Source organism: Sitophilus oryzae, unplaced genomic scaffold (assembly GCF_002938485.1).
Source record: "Sitophilus oryzae breed Bouriz unplaced genomic scaffold, Soryzae_2.0 scaffold_1582_pilon_pilon, whole genome shotgun sequence".
In the NCBI taxonomy this organism is placed as follows: domain Eukaryota; kingdom Metazoa; phylum Arthropoda; class Insecta; order Coleoptera; family Curculionidae; genus Sitophilus; species Sitophilus oryzae.
In genome coordinates, this window is record NW_022146261.1 from 875216 (window position 1) to 900402 (window position 25187).

General features: G+C 33.1%; 1 protein-coding gene and 1 long non-coding RNA gene across 2 annotated transcripts in view; both read right to left on the minus strand.

Moving 5' to 3' along the window:
• Positions 1 to 3681: 3681 nt before the first annotated feature.
• The window catches only part of LOC115879554 (gonadal protein gdl), a 27647-nt gene continuing 6141 nt past the window's right edge, over positions 3682 to 25187 (minus strand). The window contains exons 3-6 of the mRNA XM_030896447.1: positions 11181 to 11274; positions 8747 to 8902; positions 5401 to 5534; positions 3682 to 4045 (exon numbers count right to left, since the gene is read on the minus strand). Coding sequence (XP_030752307.1) covers positions 4033 to 4045; positions 5401 to 5534; positions 8747 to 8902; positions 11181 to 11274 — 397 coding nt within the window. The 3' untranslated portion in view covers positions 3682 to 4032. The remainder of the gene's footprint in view (positions 4046 to 5400; positions 5535 to 8746; positions 8903 to 11180; positions 11275 to 25187) is intronic.
• On the minus strand, positions 15413 to 17188 carry LOC115879617. The gene is made up of 2 exons (XR_004049739.1): positions 16499 to 17188; positions 15413 to 16440 (listed from the first exon to the last, which is right to left on the minus strand). It is a non-coding gene; the product is annotated as an uncharacterized LOC115879617 (long non-coding RNA).

Here is a 25187-nt window from a genome sequence, read left to right on the forward strand (position 1 = left end):
ACCGTTCATCCGTCCAAGAATCTACAGGGCAAACTCCAGCCAGCATCGTTATGGGACGGGAAGTGCGCCTACCCTGTGATCTGAAATTTGGTTGCCGACCGGGAGAAGAAGTCGCCGGAGAAGATTATGTCCACACACTACGTCAAAGGATGGACGACATTCATCAGAGAGTCCGCCTAAATATTCAAAGTGCTAGTGACCGAATGAAGGAACACTACGACATTCAAGCTGAGCATGGAGGATACCAACCAGGGAAGTTGGTGTGGCTATATAACCCGCAGAGACGTCGTGGGTTATCTCCGAAGCTACAATCCTCGTGGGAAGGGCCATACGAAGTCATGGATAGAATTAATGACGTCGTATACCGTATCAGAAAATTGCCAAAAGGAAAACCGAGGGTAGTCCATTTCAACCGTTTGAGCCCCTACCAAGGCGAAATAGAAGATCGTGCTGGGACCGTGAGAACCTGCAGCTTTGATCCCCCTGATTCGGAGATGTCCTTTGACGATTTCATGGCCCGATACAACAGCAGTGAGAAGGCTCGCTATGGTGTAACCAAAGAAGATCAACGAGACCTCTTTTCCGTGCCTCCTGATTATTCGCTCGCTCATTGTGTGGCTCGAGATTTGCGGATGTCCAGAGGAATCGCTGCGACGTTCAATGAGAAGTTTGGGCGTGTCGGAGAACTACGCCGACAGGATCCAGAGGTTGGAAGCGTCTTGAGGCTAACCGACAATGCACATGGTCAAGCAAGGCACATCTTCTACCTGGTCACCAAGGAATGGTCCCCGAGTAAGCCGACTTATCTCAATCTATGGAAGACCCTGATTGAACTGAGAGAAGCCCTGCTAAACAACAACATTGCACGATTAGCCATTCCGAAGCTGGCGTGTGGACTCGATGGTTTGAGTTGGCGTACAATCCGGAACATGATTGAAGTCTTGTTCAGATTTACGGGAATCGAGATCCTCGTTTGCTGCTACAACCCAAAGCTGAGATCGGGAGAGAAAACTGTAGACTGCTATTTCTACCAGACTTCGCAATGTACCAGGGGCCAGCTTTGCAAATACCTTCATTCACCGTATACATCTCGGGACGAGCATGTGCCTAAGAAGGGGGCAGTGTTGTGAGCCGGTGTGGACTCGACCTAACCTCACAATATGGCCCGCCCTCGGATGACCTTAACATCGCATAGACACCGCAATGATTCATTCGTTCGAGAAGAATCGAGACCCACTAGAATGGACTCGTACATACGAGAACATTCGAAAACCTTCTATGCGCCTAACGATCTTTGGACTATTCTAGATTTCTTTTACCTGTCGGTATAAAGCCGGCGGCAGTGGCCTAGAGAGGGCAGTTAGTAAAATATACAGTTGACGCGCTAAAATTCAAAATAAATTCTTAGTTATAAATCGTTTGTAAATAGTTCTATAAGTCTTTTATCGTTATTATTTTTGTTAATTAGTGTTAAATAAATAGTGTTTAAATAAATTGTGACTTTCTGTCCACACGGAACCGACGAAAAACGTAACAGAATTAATATTTTCAACATTAGAAAGATGTTCAGGAATGCTAACGCGACTTTTTCTTTTTACTGCGTTAAGAGTTTTAAGAAACTTCCATATATCTTTACCATTGCCAGAAGATCTTTGCAGATATATCCGTTTTTCTTTATTAATAATTTTAGTAACAAAATTACGTAACGTTTTATAAGATTCATAATCGCCTATAAGTTTAGTTCTATTATATTTAGTTTTGGCCTTATTTCTTATTTTAATAAGCGTTTTTATATTTTCTGTTATCCATGGCCTATAATGTTTGTTAAAATTAATGACTTTTAAAGGAGCATGAATATCCATTAAAATTGTTAAATTTTCATTAAAAAATGCCACCATTTCATCTACATCTCTATAATCATACATATTACGCCATGGTATGGAACACAAATGATCAGTCAACAATTGGATATTAATATTTTTCAAGCTTCTGAACTGGCATGGCCTAGGTTTATTAATTTTAGTTAAAAATTCAAATATAGCGAACACCATTTCATGATCGGATAAATCGAGAGACTCTGTACCTGATCTAGCCACTTTAATATGATTGGATACTATTATATGATTTATTAACGAAATTCCTGTTTTTGAAATTCTAGTAGGCTCGTTGATAATTTGATTAAGAGTAGCGCTTTCTAAAATATTATTATAAGATGACACTACTGTATTACTAGTATCAAACAACTCAATATTAAAGTCGCCCATGCAAATCACAGTATCATATTTTGGTAAAAGATCTATTAGCTCATCTTCAAAGTAATTTAGAAATTCATTAGTATTAGTGGAAGGTGGTTTATATATACAATCTAATAGAATACACACCATTGGTAGCTTTACCTCTATCCACAACGCTTCAGCATCTTGACATATTTTAGTTATTTTATATATATCATGCCAACCCTATTATAAAACCTCATACCCAAGAAAGAAAAAAAACTATATAGATTATAAACTAACGGTTAAAGAAAAAAAGAAATAATTAAACTGAAATAAAAAGCTCTTACTAAAAAAATCAATATATTATTCAAACTATATATTCTAAAAAATATTAATTTTATACACCTTATATATTATAATACATAAACATTTTAAAGTTATGTATAAAAATTAAACGCAACTTTAAAATATCGACCATTTTGTAACATTCTTAGTACCTAAATATTTGTATCAGAGTTAAGTTCAGAAGTACACCATTTTGTACTATTACATTAATCTAAAGTACAAAGTTACCTTCATAGTTAAAATAAACAAGTTTCCCCATCATTATCATTACTTTAATTAAGGTAAAAATGAAAAATATAACATAAACCAAAAGGAATAACTAAATAAATTCTCAAACACGATGCAAATAAACTTTCTCGCCAGAGAGTTAACTATAGTCTGTGTAACGAATCAGGGAAGAATTTGACAAAATATGATATAACATACAATTTGCTTGTGAATTAAAATGACAGACACAACTGTCACTGTCAGGGATCCTGTCATTGGGCAGACTATACTTATCGCCTTACGAACAAATCCAATATCCATTGTGTCAATTTTTTGCAACTTTGTCAGGCTCAAAATAAGTTACAAACATGAATAAATTGTACATACAACACCAAGAATAAACTAGAATCACTATTTCTTAGTTTTTAGAAATAACATAAAAAATAAGATTTTTCCCCCCTTTCTAAGATATAAAATAATTTTTCTTGTTTTTAAAATGGAACACCCTGTATATTATATCTTTGTTATATGGAGAATTAACATTTTTTGTATGTATTAACATTTTTTGTATGTAAGGTATTTTTAAATTTTTAGTAGTTTCGCAAATATTCGCATTTTTATTTATATAATTTTATTACATATCTTTCAACGGTAAAATACCAGACAAAAATGTAATGCCATATGCAATATAATATTACGAATATCCGCAAAACCGTTAAAAATTTTGAAATACTTTTAAATACAAAAAATGTTCATTTTTTAATTCTCCATCTAGCAAAGATATACAGGGTGTTCCGTTAAAAAAACAAGAAAAATTATTTAATAATTTACAAAGTTTTTGGTATAGAATATTGAACACCCTGTAAGGCGTGTACATTACGATATTTATAGCAAAGTAATTACAGATCAACTATAGTAAATACCTAGTATAGTTTTGATTTCAGGGCATTTCTCTTATATTTTTAATAACTTTTTTTAAAAATGGACCAAAAAAAAATATTTTTTATTCAGTTATTAATATCTCTTAAACTATCAAACGATATTTAATAATATTTTATAATTATGTGGATAATGTGATCAGAGAGGAAACCAAAAATGCAATATATACAGGGCGTTTCATTAAAAAAAGATTATCCAGATCCACTCACATTTTTTTGAGCAACACTGTAGATCTTAAAATATTTTTCTGAAATACACCCTAATTCATACTTTAGGTCTACACTTAAACCAATTCCAAAGTTTTTTATTTTAGGAGCTCGACACACTATTGCCGTACCCTGTAAAAATTGCCCTATTCAAGTCAATAATACATTATACCGGGTGCGTCTCAAAAGTGGCTCACCCCTATAACTTTTTTATTTTTTCAGATAAAAAAACGATATTTGGTATGTTAGTATATGACTTAAATTAGGATTGATTGACGTATTCAATTCTTTCCAGTCACTTCTGGTTTCAGCGGAAATGACTACAACTTTTGATTTTTAAATGGCACCTTCAGTATTTTTTTACTTTATTCGATAGAAAATGACACTCTGAATCGAATGACATATCATATGTCAACTTTTAACATTTTGGCATATGGTTTATTTGAAATTGTAACATGTGGTTCATAACGACAATTTGACTCAAAATACCAAATGTGTGGTATCAAATTATTCGTAAAAAAATGCTTTTTCCAAATATGCTAATGAGCCACCCTCGTTTCATTTGAAAAAATTGAAATATGATTAAAAATACGATTTGGGCATCTTTTAACCGGCCAGGACAAGACACTAAAAACATTAGACGATCAAATCTATTTTTCAATGGCTCGTTGATTAAAAATTAGTGTTTTTAACACAGCCATGGCACTCTAAATTGAAATTTAAAATAGAATTTGTTTTTCAGTGGCTATGTCAAAAATTGACATATGATATATCATTCGATTCAGAGTGTCATTTTCTATCGAATAAAGTAAAAAAATACCGAAGGTGCCATTTAAAAATCAAAAGTTGTAGTCATTTCCGGTGAAACCGGAAGTGACCGAAAACAATTGCATACGTCAATCACAATCACAATTTATATCATATACTAACATACCAAATCTCTTTGTTTTATCTGAAAAAAACTGGCGCCGGGAGGCACGTATAGCCGCCCATACTAAAATATGTTAATATCTCGAAAACTGCGACTTTGACTGATTTTGATATTATTACAAATTTTGTTGCAAATATTATTCCTAATCTTAATTTGAAAACCGCGTTTCGCTAGCTACTGTAATTTTGGAGTTACGATTTTTTAACCCCCTCCCATACCCCCTTACCAACCCCCCACTCCCACCAAAACCTAATGGCCAGATTCTCGGGTGCCACAGTATTTTTGTGCCAAATTTGGTTAAAATCGGTTCAGCGGTTTTTGAGTTATCGTGTTACAGACGGCAGACAGACAGACAGACAGACACCATGAAAATATTTTGTATTTAGGTCATTTATGACCCAAATAACTCATTTTGACTGAAATTAAAAAAACTTTTTTTTTGCCGATCCTAATAGCCTACCATACCTATTGGTATGGTCGGCTAAAAATAAAAAAGTTATAGGGGTGAGCCACTTTTGAGACGCACCCGGTATAGTATTAATTGATGATATATTACAGTGGAACTTCCTGCTGGCTAAGACGTAAGAGAAAATCTAATAAATACATCTGTAATTTTATTTCTACTGGACTGGTTGTGTAATAAAAACCAGGTACGCCAGCTTGTTCTAAAATGTTTTGCTGATCTGCAACCTGAAATTAAAAAAACATGTCTTATAAAAATCTGGAAATAGTTTAGTATACATATTGCAAAGTATCTGTGGGAACTACTTCAACTGATATATTCAAGATTATTTTTTTCAAAAATTTAAAAATTTTGTGACAGTATCAAATGGCAGCAAACTCCTAACTCCTTATGGTAAAAATCATATATTTCTGTGATACTAAGGCAGAACCCGATATGTTACCATAGGTTCAACACATTCGTTCATTCATTTTTATGCGCACACCCCAAATAAAACGATCTGATTCGTCGACTTCATCGCTGGACGCTGTCACCTGCCCGCGCACTATTTTGAACTCTAATATACAGAGTGGTCCGAACTGTATTCCGGAAACTTCAGCAGCATATTCTGCAGATAAAAATAAGTAAAAAAGTTCGTATAAATGTATGCCCTAAAATGCTTAGTTTCGGAGATACAGGGTGTAGAAATTTCATTTTTATTTCGATTTTTTCCAAATAATTTATGAAGCAACGTAAATATTTGGATGGAAATTGGTGTCTGGGAGTTTTTTGACATGAGAAATTTGATTTTGATGTCAATATGACTCCTACTTGTAGAGGGCGCCACCTACATATTTTTTAACTGGTTTGAAGAGCAATAACTTTTAGTCCTTACCTGTATAAAACTAACGAGTAAAAAAATATACATTTACATTTTTTACGTAAAAAAGGTCTCTTGGAAAAAATCGTTAGGAGTAATGGTTTTCGAGATATTTAGAATCGAAATTATCAATACTTTTCATCATTGACAGAAATTAAACATGTTGAGTAAATACTTATTAGACTGAAATCATAAATTTAAAATGTTTTGTGCCAAAAGTTCAACAGAAACTGTTTTATCATAATTTCTTCGCAAAAAAATTATGATTAATTTAAAAAATAAAAATTTCCCGAATTTATTATTTCTGTGAAATAACTGTCTACTCAACGTGTTCATTTTTTGTCAAAAATGACATGTATTGACTATTTCCATTCTAAATATCTTGAGAAGGGTTACTCGTAGCGATTTTTACCAAGAGACATTTTTTACGTAAAAAGTCACAGAAATGTATATTTTTTTACTCAGTACTTCTATACAGGTACGAACAAAAAGTTATTACACTTCAAAACAATTAAAACACATGTAGGTGGCGCCCCCTACAAATAGGTGTCATATTGACATGAAAATCAAATTTCTCATGTCAAAAAACTCCCAGACACTAATTTTCATTCAAGTATTGATGTTACTTCAGAAATTATTTGGAAAAAATCGAAATAAAAATGAAACTTCAACACCCTGTATCTCCGAAACTAAGCATTTTAAGACATACGTTTATACGAACTTTTTTACTTATTTTTATTTGCCTCAGAGGAATACTCCAGCTACGAAGAAGAAGAGCAGAATGGTTTCAGAAGCGGAAGATCATGTACAGATAATATCTTTGCATTGAAACAGATCATCGAGAAGAAATCTGCAATGAACCAGGAAGTTCATATAACATTCATCAATCTAAAAAAAGCATATGATACAGTGCCAATAATAAAATTATGGGAAGTATTGCACGAATCAAGAATTAACGCAGTTCTGATAAAAGCTGTACAAAATCTTTACCATGGAGGAAAATCACAAATAAAAACGGTCAACGGTCTCTCAGAGGAAATTTCTATCACTAAAGAGCTCCGACAGGGTTGCTGTATATCCCCAACACTATTTAAAATTTATATTGCCAAGGCCTTACATCTATGGAAAAGAAAATGTAACGGAATGGGTATAGAACTAAATGACATATGCCTATACACCTTGCAATTTGCAGACGACCAGGCCATAATTGCAAACGACAAAGATGACATGGAATATATGGTACGGAAAATAATTGAAGAATATGCTAAATGGGGTCTCACAGTAAATACAGAAAAAACAAAATACCTTCCAATTGGAGCTAATACAGAAAATCTTATTTTAGACAATAATATAGAAATTAGGGCATGTGAAGATTACAGGTACCTGGGATCGATATTTACAGGAGATAGAACGGACGATAGAGAAATAAACAACAGAGTAATACAGGCAAGAAGAGTTATCAGATGCATAAATGGCATTCTATGGAGCACTGAAATTACAAAAAACAGGAAATATAATATATACGAGACACTAGTTAAAAGCATATTACTCTATGGATGTGAAACATGGCGACTCACTGAAAGGAATAAAAGGAAATTAGAGACAAAGAAATGGACGCGATTAGAAGAGCAATGAGAATTTCACGGAGGGATAAGATCAGAAATGAAGACATTAGACAACAGATGGAAATAGAGGGAACAATAGTAAATAATATAGAACAAAAACAATTAATATGGTACGGCCACGTTCAGAGAATGCACAATGAAAGAATTCCAAAACAAGTCATTCATTGGATACCACCTGGTAAACGAAAGAGAGGACGTCCCAAGAAAACATGGATGGAAGGAATAAGAAGGTCGATGAGCGAGAAAAATTGACCGAAGATCAATGGGAAAATCGCACAGGGTGGACGTTCTGACCCAAATTTATATATATATATATATATATATATATATATATATATATATATATATATATATATATATATATATATATATATATATATATATGTGTATATATATATATATATATATATATATATATATATATATATATATATATATATATATATATATATATCTAATATCTAAAATAACAGGTTGAAAAAATGCCATTACGAAAAAAAAAATATATATTATACAGGGTGGTCAGAATTGTATTCCGGAAACTTCGAAAAAACTATATATATATATATATATATATATATATATATATATATATATATATATATATATAGTTTTTCGAAGTTTCCGGAATACAGTTCGGACCACCCTGTATAATATATTTTTTTTCGTAATGGCATTTTTCAACCTGTTATTTTAGATATTCTTGAAATATAGATATATCTATCCGTTTCTTGTTTTTGTTATTAGACCGTGACACGACACGGCCTTGAATTTTTACTCCCATCGCGCGTAAAGAATATTCGCTTCAAAAAAAAACACTCTTCAATTTAAATGACAGAATACTTTCATTGTCATGTATTCTTTCGCTTGACAGACTATAAATATATTTAAAGATCACAATGACATTTCTTTTTAGTTTGACAAAGAAACCTTAGGTATATTTCGGATCTCTTACCTTTTTATCCAATTCCAAAACCAATTTCATATCAAATTTCTTAAGTTCTTCTTTTTGTTCTATCATAAACTTTTGTAAGACCTCTATTTTTTTATCCGAATTGTTCTCATATTGCTTCAACAGATCCTGTTCCTCCACTGAAAACAAAGAAATATACTAACACTACTTATTTACTTGTATCCAAACTCAGTATAAAAAAAAGGAGATACAAAAATATTACAAATATAAAAAATATAGAGGAGTATACAGGGCATAGACTTAAAATAAAATATAGACTACACTATTTACATCTAAACGCGGTCAAACAATCGTTTTTGTATATATGTTTACTTCAGCCGACCGAGTCTTCCTTCTCCAGCCTAAGTTGTCACGTCTTTAATATTATCAATATTTTTTTCTTATTTACACATATGTTGAGATATTAATATTACATTTTAATAAAGTAGGTTTTAATATTCCATAGATGTACTAAAGGCAACTCTCAATTTACCAACTGAGAGTCAGTGGCGTTGTTGTAGAAAGGCGCTTATTTAGATAATAGTTTGTAAAATGCAAAATCTGAATTTTTTCTATTACATAATTATTTATACAAAGGTTTTTGTAAAAAAATCATAATTATAACCCTGTTATTATACATAATAGATAAATTATAGTAGTGGGAACTATCGAATGAATACTATCGAAACATTCGATAGTTGCAATTCATTCGAATAATTCGATAGCTAGTAAGAAAACATTCGTCGAAAACTATTCGAATAAAAATTATCGAATAGATGCGTCATCTGCCTTGCAATATTGTATTCTAGTAATTCGGCAGCAAAAACCATTCATTTATAAAATTCATTCATTTATCAAATTCATTAATTCGTCAGGATCGATTTTAATAAAATATAAACTGGATTTTAGTTGTCGTCCGGCGACGTAGGTTTCTTTCCTAGAAACCCGACAGCAGTCGGTGGCAATGCTATGAAAGAAGCCGGCATCTTTTATTTTTGGGGAGTCAAATAAAGATAAGGACACATTATTTTTTTTATTGAGTTATTGAGGTGCTAGTATTTACACAGAAAATATATTATAAAGGGCGCTGTTGCCATATATTTGTATTAGTTGGTATTAGCAAAGAATATTATTCTTTAGCATTAGTTAGTTAGGGATAGTATGTCCTGCGATTGCGCCAAACTCCGATTGATTGTTGTTTTAGTTCTGTTTGGATTACTTTTTATTTGTGCGCGTAAAAGAGTGATTTTGTTTAGTTTATTGTTTTCAACTATTTTTTGATATTTTTCCAACTCCATGATAATGTGTTATAAATAATAAAAATATAAATAAAATTGAAGGTTAGGTGAAATGTCAGTCAACAACTTCCCTCTAAAAACATTGACCAATGAAAACTTCTTCAGGTAAGGCATGCGCAGTTAAATGAATATCCGGGTGAAATAGACTTTTAACAATAAAGGTGCCTTATAGGAAAAACTACATTTAAATTTTGAACTAGAATCCCGCGGGACTGTAAAAGTATTTAATCTAATATCTCTACTATGGATTTCTGATCTTTTTATAAGTAAATTGTATAAATATGGAGGAAGTTTGTATGTATAGACTTTATATAATAACATAATATAAAGGTATTGAAAATGTAAAAAGAGTCTAGGCTCATTCCATTTAATTAGGTGAGGAGTTACGTGCTCTCTATATTGTAAATCACAAACAAATCTTACCGATGCATTTTGTACTCTCTGTATTTTTGCTTTAGTGGGGTCGGATAGCATAAAAATATTTCAGTGCTGGCGGCGAATTTGAATTTTTGGATATGGGTAGTACATATACCAAGCATCAAAAAACGCCCCAGACCCCAAAATTTTGGGGCCCCCCACCACCGGTATGACGTCATTAAAGCGGGGGTAAAAAAATCGGCTTTTGGGCATATAAGTACTTTTTTTTTCTTTGTAAAAACCCATTTTAATTTTATTTTTATACTAAAACAACTTATTTGAAAATATTTTCAACTGTTTTTAATTATATGGCGGCCATCTTGTTATATAAATGTCAAGATTTTGACATTTTATCTGAAATTTCGTGTTTGAAATCAATTTATAGGTTTTTAGGGTCGACAAATTTAGTGATGATATTAAAATGTTAATACCATGCATCTACAATTAGTTGCTACCCCAAACAACCCCTCAAAATTATTCTTTTATACATCCCTTCCCCAACACCCCCCTATGCACCAACCTTTATACTAAAATATAAACTTCTATTTATGTTCATAATATTTTATTTCATCAAACGTATGAATAAAAACGACTTAAGAATTAAAAATAAGTTAACAACATTTTAACAAAATAAGTTAATACACTCCATTAATCGTTCTTAGGACAATGTCCTTCACATGTACACAGCTGTGTACACCGAAGACCGTTTTATACACATTTACATGCTGAACACCGTTGTTTGCAGCGATTGCAAGTCCTAAACCTTCCAAGCTCCTTTCTTGCTCACCCCACAGAATGATGACACAGTATCGCAACCTGTTTTAGAATAAAATATTGGTAGATATCTGCAAGTCTCCTTACATAAGCCATGGATACTAATTAATCTTTGATGTTTCCCAGTTCCAAAATCAATCCAGAGTTGTTGAATCTTTTTAATTTTAAAAGATGCTGACACTGCAATGACAACAATATCTGAATCCACCGTTCGAATGGTGACGCAGTTGTGGCCATTATCGACTGCAAGTTTAGCATGCAGAAGAAGGCGACCGACTCCTTCTTCATGCCACGATGGCAAAATATCTGAAAGATCCAATTCTGCTGAAGAAGATATTACTGATTCTTCGAGCGTACAAACTATTGTTTTTCCAATAAAAGTTTCGCTTGTTAGCTGTTTTGTCAAAAAGCTAAATAACTGCTGTTTTTTGGAACTGGGAAACATCAAAGATTAATTAGCATCCATGGCTTATGTTCCCAGCTTTCACAAGAGATTTGCAGATATCTACCAATATTTCATTTTATAGCAGGTTGCGATACTGTGTATGATATCATTCTGTGGGGTGGGCAAGATAGGAGCTTGGAAGGTTTGGATAGCAGATCCTAATGTTAATTCGGCTTTTGAACAACTGCTTATGGCAAGAGATCCAGATGAAGATATTTTGCGTACTATGGAAATATTTGTGGTTCTATTATATGATGCGACATCACCCTTGAGTACTGTTAACGAGCGTAGACGTTTCCTTTTCATAAAAAAATAGGGCAGATGAGAATATACCTCCAACGCAAAATGCTTTGATTCAACATATCAAGCGAGCCAGTCACCCTTATATGGAACAACTGCTTGGAAAAAAACTTTCAAGCTCCACTGCCTGATAATTGGGGATGGCAAAAAACTAACAACGAATTTCAGCCATTGTGGTCTACCATTCCAGATGTTGTAAAAAGCTGTGAGGAACTAATCGCTTGTAGCTGAAAACAACGGTGTTCAGCATGTAAATGTGTAAAAAACGGTCTTCGGTGTACACAGCTGTATGATGTGCATATGAAGGACATTGTTCTGAAAACGATTAATAGAGTGTATTAACTTATTTTATTAAAATGTTATTTTTATTAAGAATGTTAACTTATACGTTTGATGAAATAAAATATTATTAACATAAACAGAAGTTTGTATTTTAGTATAAAGATTGGTGCATAGGGGGTGTTGGGGAAGGGATGTATAAAAAAAATTTTGAAGGGTTGTTTGGGGTAGCATCTAGTTGTAGATGTATCGTATTAAAATTTTAATATCATCACTAAATTTGTCGACCCCAAAATCCTATAAATTAATATCAAACACGAAATTTCAGATAAAATGTCAAAATTTTGACATTTATATAACAAGATGGCCGCCATATAATTAAAAACAGTTGAAAATATTTTCAAATAAGTTGTTTTAGTATAAAAAATAAAATTAAAATGGGTTTTTACAAAGAAGAAAAAGTATTTATATGCCCAAAAGCCGTTTTTTGATCCCCTTTTTAATGACGTCATACATATACCGCCATTACTCGCTGACGAGTATGTGACACGCATCAGAAGATGGTCACGCAATGCGTTTTCTTTCATGAGCTTTTCTGTGACTGAAAAGCCCGATACGTGATGTTATCCGTCTACCGCACTACCGACATTCAAAAATCTCATTGCTTTGTTGCCTCTTTACTTTTTGGTTGTCGCTCTTAACTGACTCTACAATTCTTCTCCATTCCATTCTATTGTGAGCTGCCGCTTCCCACTCATTCTGCTTGTTAATTCCCTTTAAGTTTTCGTGGAAAATATCCTTGAACTTTTTGAGTTGTCCACCCGGCCTCCTCTTACCGTCTACAAGCTCACCGTAATCAAATGACGTCATACCGGTGGTGGGGGCCCCAAAATTTTGGGGTCTGGAGTGTTTTTTGATGCTTGGTATATGTACTATCCATATCCAAAAATTCAAATTCGCCGCCAGAACTGAAATATTTTTATGATTTTCAGAGCTATCCGACCCTACTACTTGGTTGTAGTTGGCAAAAAAACTGTAATAAATCTGACTACAATAGTCGAAATGTGGATATATCAGCACCTTTATTAGGTGAAGTTTTGTCGCTTCATCCAACAAAAATTTTAGATTATACATGCTTTTCAATTTAAACATAGCTTGTTTATATACTTTATTACAGTGATGTTCGAAAGTCAGGCCGCTGTCTAGGTAAATTCCCAAGTTCTTGGCAACATCGACCCATTGGATCAGAGTACCACCAATAGATAAATCAAAATTGGAAACAATAAAGTTTATACACCTCGCATTACCTACACAAAGTGCATAAGTTTTATTAGAATTTATTATTAGTCCATGGTTACTACACCATGTTTCGTAAGCAGCCAAATCGCGGTTCAAAATAGTAACGGAGTCCCCAGCATCTTCAATGGCAGTTTCCAGATATATCTGTACATCGTCATGCATTTGACACTTACAAATCGCTGATGGCAAATCAAATGTGTATAATAAAAATAAGAGTGGGCCCAAGATGCTACCCTGGGGCACTTCATTCAGTGTCACGCTAAAGTTGGATAATTCTAAGCTATTCAGCTTTACTCGTTGTGTCCTATCATTTAGATAATCTTCAAACCAAGACAATGCAGCAGTATCACATCCGATGAATCGAATGCCTTACTCTGATCCAAGAGAACTAACATTGTACACTTAGAACTATCCATGGCGCGAGAAAGATCATCTGCAATCTTAAGCAAAGCTGTAGATGTCTCATGTTTAGCACGAAATCCAGATTGGACTATTGGAAAAATATTGTTAGCCTCCAAAAACTCTATAATTTGTTTATAAATTATCTTTTCAAATACTTTTGATATAGCCGGTAATATAGCCTGATAGGTCGCAAAGCATCAAAAGAACCGGGCGTCGATACCTTAGGTATAGGGAGAATATTAGCTGATTTCCGAAGGAAATTTACCAGATATGATTGAGCTGTTGAATATATTTTTGATATGAGTTATGCAGTGAGGCAATACGAGGTTTAGCATTTTTATATTGATATTGTCGGTACCGTAAGCACTAGATTTTATTTCCCTTAGGTTAGTATAAATATCTGTTTCATTAATTAAATTAAGACTAAAATGTACATTATTGTTCAGTTTGTTGTTTTGATCGTAGCTTAACGTATTAGGATCAATTTTTGAATATCCGGCAGCTGTCAAGAAATAATTATTAATTGCATTAGGGTCACTTAGTTCTTTAGATATATTAATAGCAATGTTTGATTTTGTAGGAACCCCCCATTCTGAAAAATTCTGCCATAGTTTTTACCATTATTTATATTTTGATCTACAATAAATTTAAAGTAAGCCTTTTTTTCACATTTAATATCATTTTTAATATAATTTCTCAGTTCGACATAGTACTGGCGTTTAATAAGAGATTTGTCTTTTAGATATCTTTGAAATGCCTTCCTTTTTAATCCTATCATTTTCTTAATATTACAAGTATAAGGCTGATTTCGGCGCGCGGTCTTAACAATGCGCAGCGGGGCATGTTTGTCAAATAAAGCACTAATCATATTATTCAATGTATTTGCTCTAACATTTATATCAACAATGGCGTTAATAACATTCCACGCTACACAAGAAGCGTCCCGGTCAATAAAAAAAACTACCCGGCTATGATACGGAGAGTTCAGGTGTAAAATCTGTCCAACGAGAAGATCCGAGATAGATGTGTCATTTTAATTTCAAAGTAGTTTATTTTATTTTACAAAGAAATAAGTTGGCACAACTGGAACGCATAACAGGAAATATTTAAAATTTGATTGACAAGATGACAAGTGATTACTTCAAAATATTGTGAAAAAAACTGTATAAAACTGAAAAAATGTAATCGAGTTATTTTATTTAATAAAAACGGTATGTGTTAATACAAAACAAACAAGAACAAGACACTACATACCAAAAAAATATAAAAAAGAACTATTACTGGTTTAAAAATATTAAGATTAATTAAGTTTAATCTTAATATTTTTAAACCAGTACCTTTTGACATTATTTTTCTGCAGTATTAAAATCCATTATTTACCTATCGTGTGATGTCGATATTTTACAGCACTCCAGTTTTTAGTATGTGTTTAGTTTGATCCTTCTACCATATACGAGACGACACTAAAACTCACGAAAACCTCGGAAGCATTCGGATCCTACACGGAGAGTTCGGTTTTGTTCGGCAAGAAGCGCTTTGCGGGAATTTTGAACATTATGAATAATCGAGAATCGAACAATAATCACAGACAATAATTTTATTATGCGAAATTGCTAACAGTAGTTGACTGTTTTGGTTGTTCATTTTGTTTTTTATAGTTTTTGACTATTTTTAGAAATATGGCTATATTTAAAAACTGATCTGCATTCATATAAAACATACAAATGCCATTAAAGTTACGAAATGTAATTTGTCATTATTTGCTCATTTTAAAGAAGGAAGGTGGTTAATGTATATGGCTGATATTTCGTTATATACATATATTGCCTACATCAAGTGATTTTAGTCAAAGTTGCATTGATTATTGGTGTAAATTAAAAATTGTTTCATTTGCAGATTCATGATCACTATCTAATTTGATGCATAAGTGAGAACCATAGCTTTACTTGGAGAGAGCTCATTATTCTCAAATTCTACTCTCAAATCTTTTATTAAAATATCAGTTCTTAAATTGAATCACATTTTCATGGGGAAATAAACGTTTTGGGAAAATTTGTTAGCTTAATTACTGTAACATATTAGAAATAAAAAAACAAATTTATAGTTCTACTTTTATTAGAATGTTGCAGTTTCGATTACGGCCTATAAAAAGAAACTGCAAGAAACTTATGGCTGTTCTATGTCAAGAAAATACAATAATTACAACAATACAATACAATAATTTTAACAATAAACAATACCACATTGTACAGGTTAGTAGTAAGTAGTACAAAATAAATATAAAACCCTTACCCCAACAGTCAATACATATTTACTTAAGTAAGACCAAAAACAAAATAAATAAAGCCTTAAACCAATAACCTCTTTCACTTTGTTGGGAATAATTCTTGCTTATCCATTTTCCTTTTATGGCTCATTATATGGTCTTTTTATTGAACTACTGGCCTTCTCTGTTCATTTAGAACAATAATTGCTGACGTGTCCTAAAAATAAAAAGAGACTATTTGGCATAGTGTTTTTTTTTCATTTCTATTTACCTACCTGGCTGATTTACTATGATTACGATAATAATTGAAAGTTTTTTTCCACGCAGTCATTATATTTTCTTGGCTTGGCGAATGCATAATTTATCTTGATCTTCTGTTTTTCATACCACAGTTTATAACTTTCCTTTGTAGCAAAGTCATAGGTAAAGTTATGTGTTTCCATTTTCAATTTATTACTTCATGGTGTTTACCTTCAAATGTTGTTGCAATATACTGCAACTTCCACAAACTATATAGACTACCATATTTAAAGTACACAGTGGGCAAATAATACGTTTCTTCTTATTATAGTGTTTTTCACAAAATTAAGTGAAACAACACAAATTAAAAATAATCCAGTCTGTAATATTAATTTTCTAAACTAGTTCTAAACTTTTCTTACTAGTTATATGAATCGCTGGTTCCCCAAAACGCATTCACAAATTGTAAATCTTCTTTAAATGCTTTTAGTATTTTTGGTATTGTTTAAAAATACAGGAATGCTGTTGAGTTTTTAACCTTGTTTTTAAATAGGGCCATATTTACTCTGATATTTATAAAAGTGCCGTTGTTTACAAAGTCCATCAGCGGCAAAGATCAGCTGAGTTTGACGTAGACCGCGGTTGCGCGGTTCAGCTTCCGAGTATTTTGTCCTTAGAGAAGGAAAGAGAGATTCCCTTTCCTTGTCTAGGGTATCGTGAGTTTTAGTGTCGTCTCCATATACGAGATACACTTATCTACGACGAAATGGTATACAAACTTTATCGATGACAACTTCATTGGTGTATAAGACTTTCTGCCTGGGCAGCGAGTATTAACCATAAACTGTGCTCTGGGTCTACAGTTAATTTTCAGTCGATTTTTCCTCCACTTGACTTCAAAAGACACAAAACACACGTAATAATACGAATCAAAATGCATCATCTTCCAAAACGCAGGGTACTTAACAAAAGTTGACACAAAATTATAACCTATAATTTGGCAAGACTTTGACAAGCGTCAAAAATGACAAAAATCTAAAGGCGAGTTCATACGCATCGGCGTCCGTTTGTCGTGCATCATTCCGTCAAACCAATAAAATTGAAATACGATCTGTCATTTTTTAAATAAACCAATAAAACTGGTTAAAAACAACAAGACACGACGCATGACGGATTTATATTTAAACGCATCCATAGATAACTTAAAAATTATTAGAAACTTTTTTTAGTTAGAGCCTAAAACAATAACAAGACATCATCTGACCGCATTTTCCAGCTATTTATGAATGACATGCTCAGTCTATATTTTATTTTAAGTCTATGATACAGGGCGTCCCAGGCTAAGCGTGCATTAGAAGTTTCTAGAGAATCACAATATCTAGATCGGAGATTTTTTGCACATCATTTTTTTAACGCGATCTGGTTACAGCAACTTTCTTATTCTGTGGGTGCTCCCATTTTTTATTACATAAGTAAATCCTCTGCAAAATCTTATTAATTTTGATATTAAATACTCTACTAACTATTACCCGTTTTAGAGAAAAAAATATTTATAAATTTTGGACGAAAAAAAAACTGCCTGTCAAAAAAATGTGTATAGCCTAAAAGTCAAATTTAGTGATTACTACAACTACTGTGACATAAAGAAAAGAGATGTGGCTATCTATTTCAAAAATTAAATTGTTCAAATGTCATATAATAATGGCGGTAGCTATCATGGAATTGAGTGATTAAGAAATTATCATAAATCATTTTTTTTCAAAATGGAAACCCACTTTTTAGGTATATTCTTTGGTCAAACAGTCAGACAATTTATTTCCATCTGTCAGAAAACGAATTATTTGAATTTCTTATATTATCCCCAAAATATGCCAATACTGCCTGCTTAAAGGCGGGCGGCCACTGCGAGCGAAACTAAACTAAGCCAAGCGAAGATAAGATTTGTAAAAATCAGCTCCCATACTTTTAGTTTCGCTCGTTTTATTCGTGACAGGTTCAAGCGAATTTTTCGCAGCAATTAGTTCTATGATAGCAGAGATACAATACGAAAACGCAGCTAACGTTCCCAGTGGCCGATGAAACTTATTTTGGTTTAGTTACCGTTTGTTTTCATATTCTTAGCTTAGTTTAGTTACGCTCGCAGTGGCCGCCTGCCTTAAAGGCGGACGGCCACTGCGAGCAAGAATCCGCGATGTAAAAAAAATATCGTAAACCGTTTCAAAGTTATGGTACTTTTAATAGAAAAAGATTTTTTGACGTGTTTTTTAAATGGAAAACTTTGAATGTTCACCAACACCTTTTAAAATTCAGCTAAAAATCCTGCCTTCCGGGGATATTTTTTCTCGGTTATTAGGTTCATTTTAACCCATAAATTCCATAAGTTAGTTTTTTTGGCTTACCCTAAATACAGAGTGATTCACGGCTATGGCACGTAAGAGTTAGTAGAGGAGTGTGGTTCCTGAACGAACTAAATCCAATGAACTAGTCCGACCCCGGAATGAAAGGAACTAGTTCCCGGTTTCTCAAAGAAATACTTCCTCAGGACTTATTCCGGGATCGAGACGGTGACCGATATAAAATAATATGCGACAGCAACGGATCGGCCAGCGCAATGCTAGGCAGGAGTGGGGAGTGCCAGCCGTATGTTCTCGGATCCGGACCTAGAGGAACTAAATAAAAGACTAGTTTACGTACGGATAGGTCAGCGCGATCGATGCTAGGCAGGAATGGGGAGTGCCAGCCATATGTTATGGGATTCGGACCTAGAGGAACTAATCAAAAGAGTAGTTCACGGGAATCTATTCAGTCGGCAGATCCGAGATATAATACAAGGCGACGACGATGGATTCGGCCTTGTTTATTGCCACAGCCGCAGCCGGCGTAATTATCACAGAAAATTGTCGTGGATACTGTTTTTGATTTTTAGTTTGTTCTTTGAATACTTTATGGTAATGTTTCACTTTAGGCCCTAAAATTAAGAAATATCATATAACACGAAGTAGATATTCTATATTGTCTAATTTTTAGACAAAAACAAAAAACTTGAAGTGAGGAAAATTGCATTTTTTCGTAGAAAATTTTGAAAAATTTGAAAGATTTTTTCGTAGAAAAAATGCAATTTTCTTTTTGTACTATTTGCTCCAACTGATTTGTGATATAGTTTTTTAAACTCTGATTTGAGTTTCTTTTTTAACTTTTTTTCAGCAATAAAACTTATCTATATGATTTTAAAAATGTATTTTATGTAATGTATTTTATGTAATGTATTTTATTTATGTATTTTTTCGTACATTATAAAAATTATACAGATCATACTGTGAATAGTTCTGACTGACAACGAAACCCGTGAGCAAGCAACGGGGATGCCAATGTTAGTCGGGAACTATTGTGAACTAAAGACCTACTTCAAGGAACTATTCCTCTGGAGGAACTAGAACTAAGGAACTATAAAAAATTCAAAATATGGCGTCTGAAGAACGTGTCAGTCAAATTACAAACGATCTTAAAAAAAGTTGAAATAAAGTTTTTTTTTTTAATTGAATTATTTTTTAATTTTAAATACAAAAATTATAGCATTGTACCCACGAGGAGTTTTTAGAGACCTAGAAGAAGATGGAAAAGACCCCTGAAGAAAGTAAATCTTGACGATTCGTTGATAACCGTTGTCGATGCCAATGAAACCTCACAGGTATGCCATAAATTAACTTGTATAACACAAAAATATGAGCTAAAATTAGCTACTACAGAGGTTAATTACCTGAATCGCCTTAATTTGCAACAGCAGTCAACAATTGACTCTTTGAATAGGGTAATTAATATAAATTTCCAAGAAGAGCGCCAAAATGAGGTTAGGCAGTGCGACAGGCCAATACAAACAATAAATTTGGCTAAGGGTCCCCATACCATCACCTCGGGCTGCGCACCTACGAAGCGCGACAGCGCTATGCTGCCGCGGAGCGCCGCAGGGCCAACGCAGAGGGGTTCGTATGCGGCAGCTGCTTCGTCCTGCAACCGAGGATCGACGAAAGGCAATAGCAGTCGAGTCGTACGCGATACAAATATAGTCGCCGCCAACGTACCGAGACATAGTGATTTGATTGAGTTTAATGGATGTTAAACAATAAACAGAAATCGTGCGTAAAACACCAACGAGACCATGTAGTAGGGCCGACAATCCACTGAAATGAATGAGAGAACAAATAAAATATGACGTTCTGGGGCAGAAAAAAACCCAAAACCGACAGTTTGGGAACTGGTGCCAGTGCATAAGATCAAAAGCAGGTTCTCGTTCTTTTATTTTACCTATCATGTATTCCGACTGGATCCATCAGTTACGGAAGACCAATTAAAACCATTTAATAAATTCATCGTTTCCCTCCCTCAAGTAACTTGCAGTTCTTTACCCTCAAAGCATCCAGAAGAATATTCTTCTTTCAAGGTTGGAGTACTTGAGAACAACAAGGAAACATTTTTGGAACCCACACTTTGGCCGGTGGGTACTAAAATTCACGTAAGGAAAGCACAACAGGAAGCAATGTGAAGAAACAGGACAATTCTATTGAAAATATAACTGGATTAATGTCTGGGACATGTAGATAAAATAAGTAATTCTGATGAAAGTTATTGTTTTGTTTGAAAAAATGTAACTATTGCGAAATGGTGCTGTTGAGGTTGGCAAGTGTAATACTGTTTCTAGACATGCAGCTTCTTTTAGGACTGCAACAGACGCCAAATGGTGGCTAAATCAATTAAAATTTAGTTTTTTTTTTTTATTTTTGTTTAATAATAAGTTAAAATAAGATTGCATATTATTGAAAACGTAAGAATATCTGAAGATATTGATATTATGTGTGTAACTGAGCATTGGCTACAGTCAACGTTTGTAGATATAAGCATCGATGGATATATAGTTAAATCGTGTTTTGGTGGTTTCGCATATGTTTGTGCGCTGTGAGAACATTGAGAAATTTTCTATTGAGGGTCACAGTGAACTATCGGGTATAAATTTTAATACATACAAAGTTATTTGCTGTTATCGTCCTCCTTCTGGAGATGTAGACATTTTTCTAAATTCTGTTAGCAGAGCTTTTTCTGCAGCTCTATTGTCTGTTAAAATATATAATATTTTGGTGAAGACTTAAATATTAATTTTGGATCGATTCTAAGATAAAATAGTATCTTTGTACTGTTTGAATCATTTAAAACTGAAAAATAACTATAGCATTGAGCCAACAAGAATTGTTACTAATTCAAGCGGTCATACTACCGAATCTATTATAGATTATGCTGTTACAAATATCCCTAGTGACATGGTTAATTGTGTTATTTTTAATCCTCATATTAGTGATCACTTAGCTCACCTTTTATCTGTAAATTTAGAGAGTAACAGCGTAGTATTATCTAAAGACAGTGTTTTGACGAATCATAGAAATTTCTCGGATAGTAATGTCTCCATGTTTTGTAATATGATAATGTCGCAAGACTGGAATTTTATTCTGGTTTTTTCACTTGACTGTAATGGTTTATGGAGTAGTTTTGTTGAGCATATTGTTTTCCGTTTGGATAACTGTTGTTGTCCCATACAGACAGGAGAAAGGTTTCACCAGGAGCTAAAATATCTCAGACTAATTGTTTGAAATGGTGATTTACTAAAGTATAAGGGTGGTGCGCCTTCATACGTCAATAAACGGGTCTGAATGTTAAACAGTGACTGGAATAACATATTAAGTCCATCTATAAAAAGAATTGGAAAAGAAAATGTTTTTCTTTCAGTTCTGAAGCAAGAGCAAGGAGATATGGAAAATTGTAAAATGAAAAGCTAACAAAAAAAACAAGGAACAAAAATCTTTAATAAGACTTAATATAGATAATGAAATATTGTCAGATCCATCTGATATTGCATACCAATTTGCAACATATTTTAGTACTACTGCAATGACAAAAAAGTTAAACGAAAGAATATAAGATGGGATCGCGCTAACACCGCGCATATATAATGCATACACCATTGGTTTTATTGATTTTATTACAAGGGATGAAGTATTAAAAACAGTTACGGGATTTAGGAACAAAACTCTGCCGGATTTAGATGACTAAATATAAAATTGTAAAACAGATTACAGCTTTACATTTAGACATTCCTCACTGAAGATTAATTAACGAAGTATTATGGAAGGGTGTTTTTCCACAGATACTTAAGACTGCATAACGTTATGCCAATTTATAGAAAAAAATGATCGCCTTGACATTGAAAATTATCGCCCGATAATCTGTTTTAGTATATTTCAAAATTTTTGGAAAGAATTGCTTTATGACAAATTAATAGGCTTTCTTGAACGGTACAATATATATGTCAAATGTTCACAATAAGTGGTTTTCTTTACTGCCCAGGAAGGTCTGTTGAGACAGCTACATTCCGTTCACTTAATTATATATATGAAAATATAGACATGGGTAAATATGTCGCAACAATTTTTTTTGACTTGTCTATAGCATTTGACACTATAGATAAAAATTTATTGATTAAAAAGCTATACAATATGGGCATACGTGGAGCAATATTGAATTGGATTAGGTCATACGTAACAGATAGAGAAATGATTATAAAATATGGATGGACAAAATCTACAGCTACACAGGTAGAGCTTGGAGTGGCTCAGGGATCGGTATTGGGTCCCTTACTCTTTGTTCTGTATGTGAATGATTTATCCAATGAAATCCCCAATCTGGTCATTTAACAATGTATGCAGATGATACATCTATTGTTGTAGCAGCTGACACTGTAGAAGAACTTACACAAACGACATTAAATGTTTGTGAAAAAATGACGTTATGATGCAAAAATATTAACCTTTTATTAAATATAGAAAAAACAGTTTATATGGGAATTATTAACAGGAAAATTATTCCGGACCAATTCCAGAATGAACTTGATATAGAACCAAGTCGAAAAACAAAATTTCTGTTTGTTTATTATTGATCCGCGAATGTCGTTTAATGCGCAAATAGACCATGTATGCGCTAAATTAAATTCAGCATATTTTGCTATATTAAGCTTAAGACACACGCTCGACATACATGGTCTCATATCGGTATATTATTCACTTGCGTATAGTCACATGGCGGGTAATATCCTATGCTGGGGAAAGGCTGCTTTTAAATTTAATCGAGTCTTTATTATACAAAAGCGAATTATTAGACTTATTTTTAATATTGGTGTTCGTGAGAGCTGCAGGGATATCTTTGTTAGCAGAAAAATTTTGACATTTCTCGATTTATATTTTTTAAAATGTGTCTACTTTTACGTGAATAATTGTTTCGCTTAAAAACTCTGTACTGCAAGATTGCACAATACACGGGACAGTGAAATGCTTATGGTTCCACAACATAAGACAACTTATTTTGAATATTCACCCTATTATAACTGCGTCAGCCTCTACAACTCCTTACCTTTAAAGTTGCGCTCATTGAGAGGCAACAAATTTGCTGCCGCAGTAAATGTATACCTGCTGGGGAATGGGTTTTACTCTATTGACGAGTTTAAATCAATCGCTAGTTACATATAAAAATGTCTATACTGATTTGGCGTGTTTTTGAAATTTTGTAATGTTTTGTAATGTAACATTTTTTATGTGTTTCATTTGATTTGTTTATGTCTAATCTATGTTTAACTAGCTGACGAACCAATGTACATAAATTGTATTTTAATGGCAATAAAATTTATTTATTTATTTATTTTATTTTATTTATTTATTTATAATCTCACCTCTAAGTTAGAGGTTTACGGAGAACCGGTTTTTTTTTGTCTATTTAATTTATTATGCATACTAAAAGTGGTAGCATATTTGTTATTTTAAAGGAACACCCAGTATATTATTATATATTTCGAAACTACTTCCATATCCCAAAATTTTTCTATTTTACTAACATATACCAATCTCTAATAGTTTACAAAGATGAAGCCAGTGCCTAGTTCTAGAACGGTTCAGAATCGGTAATAGTAAGAACCCGAACAAAGCTATTATGACTTTTAGCGTTTTTCAAATCAAATCAAGTCAGTTTTAATCAAATAATATAAATAAAAAAAAAAAATCGAAAAAAAAGTTTACTGAAATTTTAGTGATTGTTTAAACTTTTATTAAAAACCACGATGGAATCAGGCTGTTAAGCCTTTCATAAGTATGTTGTTCCGATGCCGGCATGCATGGATTTGTTTTCCAAAAAAAAATTCATTCTCGAAGAACGATCCTACATTATTTCAAAAGTGATATCAAGTGCGAAACCTTTAAAAAATGGAAAAAATACAACACAGCAAAGATATTTAAAAAGATTTTATAGAGTTTGTGATTTGGCATTTTTGTAATCAAGATCGTACCTGGAATAAAAAGAGGTTTAGAAATTAATTCTCTTCCAACTGAGTTTTTATATACACCAGTTCAAATGGGTAAGTATATGCATTTAGTTAAATAAAAAGAACGCGTTTTCAGATATTTTGTTCTTAATAAAATTAAAATAATCTTTTAGATGATCAACCAACTGGTAATTTGGTGTCCAGTGATGTCAATCCAGGTACAAACCCTGTATTTAAAGACAAACATTTGTTGTAGAACTTGTTGGTGGTTGGCTCTCTCGTTGGTATTATACATGTACTGTTACCTGAGAAAAGCAGTAACTGAAAAGGGTAGATACCTACAAGCAATACGTAACTGAACGAAGCATACTGAT